Below are 15985 nucleotides of genomic sequence, written 5' to 3' on the forward strand. Positions count from 1 at the left end.
CAATTAACTATCCAACACACACACACACACACCACATATCTATTACAGTGGTACTGTATACAAGAGATAACAAAAGATGCTGAAATAATATGATTGAATTAATTAAGCTATAAGCACTGTATCAAAATGTGTTTTATATTTGTAAGGCATTGAGATTTTAAGAGGCAATAATACAGCTTATACTTATAAAAAGTTGGATAGGTTTACAATATTTTTCTATGTTAATTCATTATCTCTTCGATCCTTAGGACAACACACTAAAATTTATTATTTCTATTTGACAGGTGAGGCTCAAAGAGGTTAATTAACTAACTTGCTTAAAATAACAGTATTAGATAGGGTTAGAAATTGGATTCAGATGTTGGCTTCTGTTCTCTCTTGGTTTAATCTATTTGTGAAGGAAATGAAAGAGTTTAGTAGACCTACTACATCATTTCAACCCAAAGTGGTATGAAGCACTATATATTAAAGTTTAAGAATAAGCAATACATGTAACATTCTTTTCTGGTTTTGACTTAATCATGCCTAACTTTTAGCGTTTGGCTTCTCTGGTGGCTCAGATGGTAAAGAATCTGCCAGCAATGCAGGAGACCTGGGTTTGATCCCTAAGTTGTGACGATCTCCTGAAGAAGGGAATAGCAACCCAGTTCAATATTCCTGCCTGGCGAATTCCATGGACAGAGGAGTCTGACCGGTGCAGTCAACAGGATCACAAAGAGTCAGAGATGACTGAGTGACTCACACACTCATAACACACACAAACTTTTACCTCTGAATGCTTAAGGATTCTTTTATATGCTTCTGACTATCATCTTGGGATGTTCCTTTGTATATACTCTACTATTCTATGTATATGCATCTGTAAAATGAGGATTACAACTATCCCCATGATGTTGGTACAAGGCAGTAATAGCCCTAGGATGTAGTAAGCACTAAATAGATTTCACAATTAGGCTATTTTATAACAGAGATTGTCAATACAAATGATACCATGCAACAGGAACTAGATTCAAAGTTTATATGCAAAGTCATTGCTTGGAGCAAATTTCCTAGAACTCTTATACTTCCTATGGTTCTTAATGTTCACACTTTATATATGTGTATGCTCCTATTTCTACTAACAGAGTCAGGTAATTTTTGGATCAAGCAAGAGAATTTCTGCACTGGTAAGATACAGAGGTAGGCAATTGAAAAACTAAAAAGAGGGAAACATCTACTATGGTATATATTTACATGGAAAATATCAGTTATAATATTTATTATATACAATGTAATTATATAAGGTTGTTGATTTCTTTGCAATATTTTCTATCTTAGTTTTTAAATAAAATTCTCTAAAATTGAACATTACACAAAAAGCTGCAATTTGTTTCTTACAAATCACAGTAGTGAAGAAGGAAAATCAGTTAAAATTTGGCAGAAGTATTGAGTCTAAAGGCTTCCCTGCTGGCTCAGATGCTAAAGAATCCACCTGCAATGTGGGAGACATGGGTTCGATCCATGGATTGGAAAGATTCCAGTATACTTGTCTGGAGAATCCCCATGGACAGAGGAGCCTGGTGGGCTACAGTCCATGGGGTCCCAGAGTCAGACATGACTGAGCGACTAAGCACAGCACATTGAGTCCAAAATTAATGAATTTTATAGTTAAATGTGTTATGGGCTTATAAATGAATAGTTTTATAGTTATGTTGAGTAGGCTTCCTACTCAGTTGTAAAGAATCTGCCTGCAATATAGGAGACCTGGGCTGGGAAGATTCCCCTGGAGAACCCACTCCAGTATTCTTGCCTGGAGAATATGATGGACTGAAGAGCATGGCAGGTTATGGTTATGGTTTAATGTGTCAAGTGTTTATAGATAAATAGTTTATAGTTAACGTTTCATAACAAAAATCTATCAAAATCTTATATACATTTAGTATCTTCAGGTAATACATTATAAATGCTGCTGCTGCTGCTGCTGCTGAGTCACTTCAGTCGTGTCCGACTCTGTATGACCCCATAGATGGAAGCCCACCAGGCTCCCCTGTCCCTGGGATTCTCCAGGCAAGAACACTGGAGTGGGTTGCCATTTCCTTCTCCAATGTGTGAAAGGGAAAAGTGAAAGTAAAGTCGCTCAGTCGTGTCCGACCCCTAGCGACCCCACGGACTGCAGCCCACCAGGCTCCTCCATCCATGGGATTTTCTAGGCAAGAGTACTGGAGTGGCTTGCCATTGTCTTCCCCATTATAAATGCTAATTATTCTATTAATATTTCAGGCAGTATCACTGTCTTTCTAGTAAATAAATAAGAATATATAGCTTACTATTCAACAGCATCTAAATAGAAATTTATATAAATCCTAAATATACATTTTATATTATTTATTTTTATATAAGGTATATAAATATAAGTACTTAAATGAAAATTTACATTACTATTTATTATTTTTAAATCTGTATTGTGTAAAGACTTAGTAAGGCCAAGATATCTTTTATCAATATTACATTTAACATTTGTTAGAAATAAATTCCAAAATTATGAAAATGAAAGATAAAATGCCTAAAATAAATTTCTAAAATTATGAATAAAAATTGAATAATACAGGAAAACATACAGTTTTGATAGTACTTATGACCAGTCTACTACCTCTCATTCTATACTCTATGCTCAATTACAGAATGTAGCTGAGTATTTTACTCTCAAAGCAAAATAGCCAGAAAACATACTTTGTACATTTTATAAATAGATCCACTCTGTCTTTCCATTTTAGAAATAGATCCAATGAAGAGAAATATTGTCTTTTATAACAATTACCCTTGCTTCCCCCGGACTTTTCTGTAGTTTATTAGGAATATGTATCTGAGTAATATTTCTTATTATTTATAGACCCTCAATGTCATCTCTTACTTTCTGTTTTTAAATAATTCCAATTACTATTTTATACTGACTTTATTCTGAACTCTTATATGGTAAATATTGTACATTTAAATAATCAATTAATTGATATGTAAAAATTTTATTTCAGCTTTATCTTCCACTGTTTTCCAATCCACTTCTCTAATCCAGGACACTTAACAGTATGTTAAACTTGCTGTTAGCCTTATTCTAACCTGAACACCAACTCCAGTTAAAAAAAAAAAAGCCATTGCTTCTTTTCTTAACCACCTTGTATTCCCTTTGTGGGCTTCCCAGGTGGCTCAGTGGATAAAGAACCTGTCTGCAATTCAGGAGATGCAGGTTCAGTCTTTGGGTCAGGAAGATCCCGTGGAGAAAGGAATGGCTACCCACTCCAGTATTCTTGCCTAAAGAATCCCACGGACAGAGGAGCCTGGTGTACTACAGTCCACAGGGTCATAAAGAGTTGGACATAGCTGAGCAACTGAGCATACATGCACATTCCCTTTGTAGTGTGCACTGTATTTGCTTTCCCAAATTGGATGACTCCTTACCTCTAAGATCTGCTTGGAAGATTTTCTTTTAAATTTCAAGGTTACATTCATTGCTTCAATTCTATCCAGATGATCAGTACAAATGTGGAATCTTAAATCTCAGAATGTTGCGATTTCTAGACTCTGGAATGTTGAACTTTGCCCTCTTGTCAGAAAATTGGCCATCATCTTCTCTAGGTATTCTTGTCATAGACTATCACTTGAGGGATCCTTATTTTGAACAACACAGACTTTTGTTTAAACACACTTCCTCATACCCTCTGTGATTGTTTACATACATAAGTAACTATGTAGCTATTAAATATACAAGAAAGAGCTGAGGAAAACTGTGAACAGAAATATATTAATCCTTTACAAGTTTGTAGTACATGATCTGAGATCAATGCTTTGAAGATAAATTTTGATTTTCAGGACAGCAAGTCTTTTGATTCAACCTTACTTTTTCCAAGTGGAAAGTTTTAAAATTGACCTAAAAAATAACACAACTATGAAGGAAGTGCATTACTGCCATCTTTCACATAAAAAACAGTTACTTAAAATGGAAACTTTATCTCTTTATCAGCTTTATACAAATGCTGATTATTTAATCTGCCAATGAACAAAGGCAATTAGACGGAATCTTCCATGTTAATGGAAAAATGGAGGTTGCCAAGTCATCTCAATTATTTATATTCACATTCAACTTGCAGCTTAGTACATCAAGGAATAGGTATATAAAGTGAAGAAATACAAGACCATTATGTTATTCATGCCACATACTCATGTCCTTTTCAGTTTTGTGCTTATGGCTTCATTACGTACCCTGAAACATCTTATGGAAAATATCTTCTGCCATATTCATTTATAATACAGACCACAAAACATTTCTTCTGGGGTAAAGACGAGGGTGAAAATATCAGTTATGCAAATAAACTTTGTGAAATGTTACACATTTTCAGCAAAATGCTAAGAAGTTATCTAAAGTCCCTGGTAAATATATATATATTTGTCCTTGCTGTCACAAAATAGTGTGGAAAACAAGGGATTTTAACAAGAACTTGAAAGAGAATTTAGTAACTAGAACAACTAAAGAAATACCAAATCGGTTTGAAATTAAAAATTAAAGTTGGAATATGATTTTTGTACTGATAAAGATACAAGATGTGATCAGTAAGATATCCACAGTCTTTTGATTTTGTCAGTTCCCTAAGTTCTTTGAGGAAACAGAAGTACTGACTTCATTACCACCCTGAGTTCCTGGTATAAAATCCAGAGTATTGTGTACAACATACTCGTGAATAAAGCTGATCAAAGAAAGGATAATTAATTCATTATTGTGTTACTTTTTATACCTTTGATGTTGTAGTGGCATATGAAATAAAACAACCCTTTTCAAAATGTCTTTATTGATTAAAAAATGGCAAGTTAGTTTGACCCATTGTCTGGAAAAGTCCTGTATTTATTCTCATTTCAAGTGAATCAAATAAAGTAGCTACAGCTAATTAAGACAAGCAGACAACAGCTAAGGCAGATTGTAATTCTAGCAGCAAATGATAGCCTGCTGTTTATCCTTTATTTCTCTGCAGTACAATTTTCATTGACTTTCTAAAGGTAAATCTTTGTACAGTAACAGAGTGATCACTGTGCTCCCTTATTTCATGAGCTAACTCCTTGCTGTGAAGGTATATGCATGACATTATGTTTTAAGTTAATCAAATGATGAAAGAAATAATAGTTTATTGATCATGGTCTGTTTTTATAAAGAAATAATACTTAGTTAGGAGGACACTGGAATTTAAATACATAAAGACCTCTCTTCTAAATATCCTCCCTTCTTTTGTAAAAGAGAATGGAAACTACTCTAACTCACTAAGTTTTCACTATTTAATCAAAAGCACTTCTAATTTTTGTCTTTTCAGGTATTATTCTAACAAATAATTGAGACTAGCCTAATTGAATTTTCTAACTCCGGGAGTTGGTGATGGACAGGGAGGCCTGGCGTGCTATGATTCATGGGGTCGCAAAGAGTCGGACACGACTGAGCGACTGAACTGACCTGAAGTGATTATATATCTTGATAATAAAATGCTAGTAGGTAGATTAAAAAAAGCTCTCCAGAACACATTTTGGGAAATGATTAGAATACGCACACAGCATGATTAAAACAAATTAACCCACACATTTATTCAGGCATGCAGTCATCCCTCATGATGAGTCCTACTTTGCATTGGTTACAGAACTTAGTCTAGGGCTTCAGGAATGACAGACAAAACCTAATTCTTGCCTTGAAATAGCCTACAATCTATTGAGAAAGGGACATGAAAACAAACGAAAAGTCCCAGAGTTAAATTTTAACATGGAGTTGTATATCAAGTGCATAAATAAAGGTGCATATGTTTGAAATATCTAGAGGACTCAGAGAAAATTCATAGAAAATGCTACATAAGTCCTGAAAATTACAGCACGAGTAAGAATACACCAGACATTCAAACAGGGGTAAGTGGTTCAGACAATGAGGATATTCTGTGCTGAAATGAGGAGATGTATAAGCACTGCTGATTCAGCCACGGTGAGATGGTGAGATGGAAGAGCAGAGAGTAGGCAAATATGAGGCTGGACAAATAGCAGAAACCAGATCGTGGAAGGCCTTGAAGGCTTGGCAAATGAGCTAAAATTTCACCTAGCAAATGACAAGGAGTCACAGGTAATGTTTTGGTAAGATCACACTAGGAAAAAGGTAAGTTAGGAGAGATGTTAGGAGTGGGACTCAGTGAGGAGGCTACTCCAACAGCTAAGGGAGAGACCACGGGGTCCTTAATCAAGGCATAGCTCCGGAGGTGGAAAGATAATATAGTTAAGAAAGATATTGATACAATAAATTTGACAGTGTTTGATTGTTGGATGGATGTGAAGAGAGGAGAAAGAAAATGAAGAAGTAAATATCTAAGAGTTTCAATTTCCCAAACCAGTAAGCCAATCAACAGTCATTATTGATATGTGTTGCAATAATAATGTATGTTTTGCAACCTTGTCAAGAAACACATGTAGTATTATATATCAACATAAGAATGGTATTTGTAAACTACCTGGATCACAGGTTTGTTAATTATTAAGATTCATGGCATATTCACAAGGGAGGGGACAAATGTATACCTAGTGCCAATTCATGCTGATGTACGGCAAAAACCATCACAGTATTGTAAAGTAATTATCCTCTAATTAAGAAACAACAAAAAAAAGAGATCCATGGCATATTGGGAGCACTGGGAAGGAGTTCCAGGATATAGCTGAACTTAAAATTTACCTTCAGGTGTTTGTACTAGATTTTATTATCTGAAACTAAGATTGCTGGAAATTCAATAAATCAATGGTGAATGTAACCACTGTCAAACTCCGATGAGTTCAAAAAAGCGAATTCCCACCCTATGGTAATTGTGCCTGGGAAAATAGACATCTGGTCAGAAGATGGGGTGAAATGCCATTTGATTATGGGGTAAAGGACAGTGATAATGTTCATTGAAGGGGACTTCCCCACTCCCAAGGGGATGGATATGTAAAATAATTGATAAAGGATGAGCAGTAGAGAAAGGGTTTTACAATGCGGGTTCATGTATATGTTAGTTGCTCAATTGTGTCTGACTCGTTGCAACTCCATGGACTGTAGCCTGCCAGGCCCCTCTGTCCATGGGATTCTCCAAGGAGTTGGTAGCCATGTCCTTTAGGGAAGATCTTAAAGCACTACCTGGATGGCAGTGTGTGGGCATGGAGAAGAGTGGAAGAAAGATGAAGGGAGTTAAAAACAAAACTCTTATCTGTGTGAAGGAATGCATCATTCCTTCCTGATGAGATCAGGCTTGGATGTACTATGTGAGTTGGTTTTCTGATTGGGTTTATACCAAATAAAGATAAGAGTTCTACTGAGCTACTACTAACATTAATATCTTTAATAAGATGTTCCAGACCATTAAAGAAGGAACTACAATTATGGGAGAGATAATCTTGTATTCAAGTCACTTAGCAGATAAACTCTTAGCCCAGGGGTCAATTAAGGTGCTAAGTCAACCAGAAAAATTGTTATGAATCTCACTCATTGTTCCTTTTTATAGCTCAAATATAAAGAAAGTGAAAGTCTAAGCACTGTGATCTTACATAGTGACAAATGACTATGATGCTGATAATAATGAGTCTTGCTCCAACTCTAGGAATTTTGCTGATAATCTATTTCTTAATGGGACCATAGGGAAAAAAAGAACAAGGGATATATAAACACTGAGATCTCATGAACTGACTACAGGAAATGTCGCCAACTTTACAATGCTAGGCTATAATTCTTCTCTTTTCTAACTAGAATCTTCTTAATTTCCTACTCTGTTCACAGAGGAAATAGCTTATTAATTTCTTTTCCTTTAATAGCTAGGACAATGCTTACAATATAAATTCAAATGAAAAAGAAAGAGAATACTCATACAAGGTATAAATATACCAACATTTTTATACAGATCTCATACTGTTTTGTTTTAATAAGCCTGTAGTATTTATCATTAATTAATTTTATATAATAAAATATCTTACTTATGATCTTTTATATTATATAATACTGTATAATGAAAATACTTTAAAAGATAATATCAATTTTCCAAAAGGAAAATTGTAAAAAAAAGTCATCAGTCTGCATCCATTTTAAAAGGTCTTTATTTTGATAGCAAATTTTATGTTTATTTCCAAAATACTTTGTGTTCCATGCTCTATTTATAAATATAATGACATAAATGGCTGACAGACATTTTTAGGTAAAAAATATTCAGAAAGTGCTCACATAGGGAAATTTATCTTCAGTCATTCATTTAAACAATGTTCTGTAAGCCTTCTGATGAAACTTATATTTTCCAGAAACTCAAATAAAAATATATAGAGAGTCAATTATCTCTTATACTTTCTTTATTTTCCTTATTTAAGATCTATTTGAAAAGATATTTCATGACTACAACAAAGAAGAGAGTGTTGGCATTAAAAATTCTTCTGAAGATGTCAATATCTATGGATTATATAAAATGCCCAGAATTTTCAATAAATAGGCTAATCATTTTCTCATCAATGCATTTTTGTTCTATCACTTTTCCATTCCCACTAAAGTACTTGTCAGTACAGAAGAAGGGCAGAACTGAGGAACGGACTAGAAAGAAAAAACCCAAACTGCATTCATCCTAACACTCTTGTCTTTTTGATCCATTTTATGAAAATTAATTCTCTCTGAGAGCCCTTACCTTTCTAGATAAGAAATTAATTTACCTTCCTTTGAATTTATCTCTTTCAATAGTCTACTTATTAGAATTTTCAGGGGATGACATGTAGCATCATACAGGAATCATATAGAAATACAGAGAGTGCAAAAGTAAGGCTGGATAATTTTTGTAATTCTGATGTATAAAAAGGACACTAATTCTTGGACACATAAGTGGAAGTCTTAAAGTATGAAAGTGTTAAAACTGTCATGATACTTATTAATATACTTTTCCTAAAACCATTAGACATCATTTTGAATAACAAATAACAAAATCCATCTTGAAATTAAAGAAAAGGAAAGAGAGTTAGAAAGCATATATGGAAAAATATATACACGATTAAAATAATTTAAAAGGTAGTATATATTTTAATTTTTAAAAGTAACATTGTCTATTAGGCACCAAAAGTTTGATTCACCATCTTCAAACTGGGGATAAACTATAATATTTGTAATTAATTATTAGTTGTATTCTATTTTTAATCTGGATGTACTTCAGAGGAAAAATACCTTCATTTTTAGGTTATGTATTTTCCTCCCAATAAAGTCTCTCAAATATAACTTAAGATAAAACTAAAATACTAGAACTAATCAATCACCTATTTTTATACAAAGGAGTAAAATTCGCCTCATATATTTTTTTAATTAATGTGGCCATAAGACATTTTCAAATTCTAGTCATTTATTTTATTTATTTCACAGTCTCTGTGAAGACACTCAGTTTGTATTACTAAATCTTCTTCCAAGGGAAAAGAAATAACAAATTTTCCCTTATTTTGCTACAACATTAAGAACATACTTTGAAGCCCCATTGAAACAATGGGAATATAGCAACTATAATAGAAAAGGCTTTTCCACACATCAGGATAGAGGATGTTTCTGCTTGCAAAATTTCCATTTAGAAAGATGCTTTTTAATGACCTGCTGCTGCGGCTGCTCAGTCACTTCAGTCGTGACCAACTCTGTGCGACCCCATAGACAGCAGCCCACCAGGCTCCCCCATGATTCTCCAGGCAAGAACACTGGAGTGGTTTGCCATTTCCTTCTCCAATTCATGAAAGTGAAAAGTGAAAGTGAAGTCACTCAGTTACGTCCCACTCTTAGCGACCACATGGACTGCAGCCCACCAGGCTCCTCCATCCATGGGATTTTCCAGGCAAGAGTACTGGAGTGGGATGCCATTTCCTTCTCCATTTTAATGACTTCAGTTCAGTTCAGTTCAGTTCAATCGCTCAGTCGTGTCTGACTCTTTGCGACCCCATGAATCACAGCACGCCAGGCCTCCCTGTCCATCACCAACTCCTGGAGTTCACTCAAACTCATGTCCATTGAGTCAGTGATGCCATCCAGCCAGGAAATATAAAATTGCCAAAGCACTCAGCTATTTCCTAAATTACAGCAGTAACTTTGTCTAAAGAAAATAGATTGATGAGAATTTATCAGACATTTATAATTTGTTAAATAGTACAGTATAAACTTATTGGTCCTATAAGGTAGCCAGCAGCAACATTTGGCTATTGAGAACCTGAAGTGTGACTAGTCAGAACTAACACAAAAGTGCCAAGTACAAACCAATTCAAAGACTTAGTAGAAAAAAAGAATGTAAAATATCTCACTCATAATTTTATATTGATTGTATAAACAATGACATTTTTGGTATAATGGGTTACATAAAATAAATTAATAATATTGAAATGTATCTTTTGTGTATGCTTTTTAACATAGCTATAAGAAAATTTGAAATTATGTACCTATATTGCATTAGATTTTCATTGGCAGAACTGGTATAAGCAACTAAAGTTATGTAAGAATGTATCCTTTTATAGTTTATGCATTAATGTAGATTTTAGGTTTAAAACTAAGACTTGAAAATAACCAGTGTGATTATTGGTTAATCTGGAAATTTAAAGGGTAAGTTCGGGGGAAATTTTTGTCATTTATATGACATCAGATATCAGAAACCAACATGATGAAGAGTAATCCTATATTGGTAGTTAAGATCAGAAGGATAACTTTCAGGTTAATATCTTCTTTTCAAGTCTCTAATTTATCCTATACATGGCACTAACTAACTAGAGAAATCCCTTACATTGTAGTATTCTAAAAGTAGTTGTAATGCTTTTTGAGATACATGGATAAAAGTCTAAATTGCCATGTAAAATTGATTTAGATAATTTTTGTTAATAGAATTTTTGCAATTGTGCTTCTGATAGCAAGCCTTTAACATTGATAACTAAATCAAAGTTTGGATCCAGAGGATTCAATAGTTATGTAATGTTACTTTGAATTACGCAAACTTATCTTTAAAGTGGGTATTCATACCGTCATAAATCCATCCAGCAAACCTGAATCGGGTTTCGGAGGTGCCTGCAACCGTTCCATGGACCACTTTTCAATGATGGAGGAGACTTGTGTATTTTCTGTATTTAATATTCTGAACCCTGTCATGTTAACACCACTGTATCGATAGGGTTCCACATCAAGAGCAAAGAGGTCCTAAAAGACAAATTTCTTTGTGTTAATATCAAGAGAAAATATCCATAGGCAAGTAAAATTGAAATAGTTATGTATTCTTGCTCCCCTTAGGATAGTTAACACCACTGTGCCTCAAATGATGTTTAATATCACAAATAACCAAGATTCAAATATACTTATTGTCATGTTTTGTCAATGTAAATATATATATGTACTCTACTTAAACATGTACATATATATATATATTATTCCAATTCCACCAATGGAACAATAGGCTTTTCTACAAACTTCCTCTAAAGTTTGTATAAGCTTTCTTCTCTATATTAGGGATAGCTTGCCCTTAAATTTTATGCATCTGTATTTTACATTTAACTGACTATAAATATGCAGAGTACCTCATGAGAAACGTAGGGCAGGAGGAAGCAAAAGCTGGAATCAAGATTGCTGGGAGAAATATCAATAACCTCAGATATGCAAATGATACCACCCTTATGGCAGAAAGTAAAGAAGAACTAAATAGCCTCTTGATGAAAGTGAAAGAGGAGAGTGAAAAAGTTGGCTTAAAGCTTAACATTCAGAAAACTAAGATCATGGCATCTGGTCCCATCACTTCATGGGAAATAGATGGGGAAACAGTGGAAACAGTGGCTGACTTTATTTTCCTGGGCTCCAAAATAACTGCATATGGTGATTGCAGCCATGAAATTAAAAGACACTTGCTCCTTGGAAGGAAAGTTATGACCAACCTAGCCAGCATATTAAAAAGCAGAGACATTACTTTGTCCACAAAGTTCTGTCTAGTCAAGGCTACGGTTTTTCCAGTGGTCATGTATGATGTGACAGTTAGACTATAAAGAAAGATGAGTGTGGAATTAATGCTTTTGAACTGTGGTGTTGGAGAAGACTCTTGAAAGTCCCTTGGACTGCAAGGAGATCCAACCAGTCCATCCTAAAGGAGATCAGTCCTGGGTGTTCATTGGTAGGACTTGATGTTGAAGCCAATACTTTGGCCACCTCATGCAAAGAGCTGACTCATTTGAAAAGATCCTGATTCTGGGAAATATTGAAGGCAGGAGAAGAAGGGGACGACAGAGGATGAGATGGTTGGATGGCACCACCGACTCAATGGACATGGATTTGGGTGAACTCTGGGAGTTGGTGATGGACAGGGAGGCCTGGCATGCTGTGGTTCATGGGGCCACAAAGAATCGGACATGACTGAGCGACTGAACTGAACTGAACTGACTACAAGTATTTTTCCATATCTTGCTTCTTTGATTACTGCCATTTTTGTGTTTTTTTGCCTTGCCTTTTATTTTTAAGAAATGTTACAATATATGGCTTCTAGCTTATTATATCAAAGCTGAGGAAAAAATAGCACCAAAACTGACCTTATTGATTACAGAACTCTGATAGTTCCACTCTACTCAGCAACTCCCCTACAAATAACCCTTTAGATTGTGGTTGCCCTTTCCACCCTCTATACAGTGAATGCTCTGGATCCGTCCTTTGGTTTCCCCAGGAGATAGGAGGTTAAAGCTGTTAGGGCAGTCATAGGAGAACATTCAAGATGCGGGACTTCTGCCCTCTTTGAGTTAGCATTAGTAATCCTGAGATATTGAGGACAACAATGAGAACCATTGAGAATTAGGCAGGGCAAGATCAATGCCATCGGGCCTGGGATGGGCATAGCTTGCCTTAGACCCAGACACCTGTATAGACTAGATGAAGTGAAGTGAAGTGAAAGTCACTCAGTCGTATCCAACTCTTTGTGATCCCATAGACCATACAGTCCACTGAATTCTTCAGGCCAGAATACTGCAGTGGGTAGTCTTTGCCTTCTCCAGGGGATCTTCCCAACCCTGGTCTCCCACATTGCAGGTGGATTCTTTACCAGCTGAGCCAAAGCCCGAGACTAGATATAGGAACAAAATTCAGTGGAGAGAAGCTGACACTGGCCTGAGTTCTGCTCTGTGCTGTGAAAAAAATAAGGAATTTTCAGGTTTTTAATTTTCAAAGTTTGCAATCTAGCCAGGGAGCCTCTCTCTCTTTGGCTATATATATATATATGGCTATATATATAGACACACACACAGCAATGCAATATATGCTAATATGCTAAGGGACAAAAGAGCACAAGTGCAAGCAGTCAGAAGCAAGACAAATGATTTTCAATTTTTATAGTCAGGAACAGCTTCTTAGAGCAGATGGGATCTGAGCGGCCATTCATTAAAGAATGGCCATGCTTTTGACAGGCAAAAGGAGACCAAATGTCAGTAGAGACACAAAAATTAGTAACTATAAAAGCTACTCAAGAGACTAAACCATTTTGGCTATAAGAGAATTCATAAAGGAAAACAGCAACAAAAGAAAGTAGGGAAGTTAGGTTAGACTCAAACTATAAAAGGCCTTCAAATATAGGTTAATGAGTTCTACATACACTAGTTTTTTTTTTTCCTTTTTAAGAGATACTTTTGATTTCCCAAAATCTTATGATTATGGTATAACTGAGTTGCAAAGCATTGAAACATAATTTGCTGACAAGTGCTCATTCTCCATCAGTCCATGACTAAGTTTCCCATGGCCTGCAAAAAGCCACCTGCTAAGAAGTAATAAAGAGATACAGCAGAGTATTTACCAGTAAAACACAACCTACTGTGTGATGCATCTTTATTGGAGAAAAAATGTTTTTATAAGACGCTATTGTGATCAACTAAATTTTAATAATTTGTTCTGATAAATTTAAGACTCCTAAAAGCAAGAAGATCAACTGGAAAACTTTTGAGTTAACAATGAAAGTGCACTGGTGAGACTGGTCATTGCAAGAAGATGCATCTAGAGACACTACCCTAAGCCTGGCATGCTGCAGCCCATGGGGTAGCAAAGAGTCTAACATGACTGAGTGACTGAACTGAACTGAGAGACACTACACAAGAAAAATCAGTAGAATTTGTTGGCGATACAGGAGTCAAGATAATGGAAGTTTTGAAGAATTCAGAAGGTGAGTCAATTGAGAGGACAATGCATTAAGGTTTAAATTACTTGAAATTATATTAAAGCCACAACAATTAGAAATGTTCTGCAATGCAGCAATATACAACAATTCAGGAATGTTACAGATGGGCATTTAGATCTCAGCTGAACAAAGGTAATGATTAAAGCTATAAAAACATACCACTTTTGAGAAAAATAATTGAAGAGGATAAAAGAAAATAAGATACAGGCCCAAACTTGGATATACGGGAGGTGGGCAGGAGAGAACTAGTGACAGAGACAGACACCAGTTTCACAGTGAATGGAAAACTAGGGTAATGTGTTGGTAAGAAATAGAGCTAAGGGTAAGTAGGTTTGATAAAAAACAAAAGTCAGGTTTGCATGCATATTAAGAAAAAACTGTGTAGTGAGTATTAAAGACAAAAGATAAAGGTAACATTCAATTGCTATTTGCAAATTAGATCATATATACTTAAAAAATCCAACTTAACATATGCAAAATAAAAATAGAAATTTAATGTACTAAAGGAGCAGCTTAAACAAACGTGATTTTTGTTAAGTCAATAGAACTAACAACATAAGAATTTATGCTTTTCTAAAACATTGATTTCTCAGCAGACTAATCTTAAAATCTATGATGTTCTGAAAGTCTTCTAAGCAATATAAAAATAAGACACATTATTTTGAATTGATATCTGAAATTATATTATTTTAAAATCATCAGCTTCCCACCAAGAATCATTAGTTATCAGTGATGATAATTCCTCTTGGGTTTTATCAAAATAAAATAAATTCTAACTATAAAAGTGCTGCCATTATATTACTTTTTCCCACTCAACACCCATTTTTCAGTCTGAAATTCATTATGATAAACTTTAGAGCATTATGTTTATATTTTTCATAAATTACTTACCAGTGTGGTAAAGATATAATGGTAGTATTCTGTCATCATCCCCATAGCTAATGCCTAAGAAGTAAAAAATAAAATAAATATTAAAATATTAACATTGAAGATACGTATTATATGAAATACACTATGTCAATAAGACAAATGAGAAGAAAATAGTTAATATGAACTGTGGTGCTGGAGAAGACTCTTGAGAGTCCCTTGGACTGCAAGGAGATCCAACCAGTCCATTCTAAAGGAAATCAATCCTGAGTGTTCATTGGAAGGACTGATGCTAAAGCTGAAACTCCAATACTTTGGCCACCTCCTGCAACGAGCTGACTCACTGGAAAAGAGTCTGAAGCTGGGAAGGATTAGGGGCAGGAGGAGAAGGGGACGACAGAGAATGAGATGGCTGGATGGCATCACCGACTTGATGGACATGAGTTTGAATGAACTCCGGGATTTGGTGATGGACAGGGAGGCCTGGCGTGCTGTGATTAATGGGGTCGCAGAGTCGGACAGGACTGAGCGACTGAACTGAACTGAACTGAATGAAGAATCAGTGTATAATATTCAGGTTACATTAAAACTGGGTAAAATTAAATCTTTTTTCCATAGTTAAAGAAGATTAGTGGTTAGGAAGGAATTTCTGAACCAGTTCTCTTGATAGAAAAGCTATTAGTTGAATATTTGCAATTGTAAGGCTTATAGCTTTACATATTAAAAGACGCATTAAATTTGAAACAAAACCTGTTATTAGCACATCCTAGTTCATTATATTTGTAATGTCCCTACTACAAATATCATAATAAGGAACACCTTTTATTTTGTTGAAAAGTGTTACTCAGTTAGGAAAAGAGTGTTTCGAAGTACAATACCAACAGAATTTTCTTTTTAGCATTTTAGACATTTTCTTAGTATTAATGAAGCAAATG

At 34.9% G+C, this 15985-nt stretch overlaps 1 protein-coding gene across 2 annotated transcripts in view; it reads right to left on the minus strand.

Annotated features, from left to right (window-relative positions):
• GRIK2 (glutamate ionotropic receptor kainate type subunit 2) overlaps positions 1–15985 on the minus strand; it is a 772190-nt gene that overhangs the window by 390788 nt on the left and 365417 nt on the right. For both annotated transcript variants that reach the window (XM_055433591.2, XM_088840933.1), the window contains exons 5-6: positions 15075–15128; positions 11015–11188 (exon numbers count right to left, since the gene is read on the minus strand). In XM_055433591.2, the coding sequence (XP_055289566.1) occupies positions 11015–11188; positions 15075–15128 (228 nt within the window). The remainder of the gene's footprint in view (positions 1–11014; positions 11189–15074; positions 15129–15985) is intronic.

Source organism: Moschus berezovskii, chromosome 10 (genome assembly GCF_049115385.1).
Source record: "Moschus berezovskii isolate FMDL1 chromosome 10, NW_MosBer_1.0, whole genome shotgun sequence".
Lineage (NCBI taxonomy): Eukaryota > Metazoa > Chordata > Mammalia > Artiodactyla > Moschidae > Moschus > Moschus berezovskii.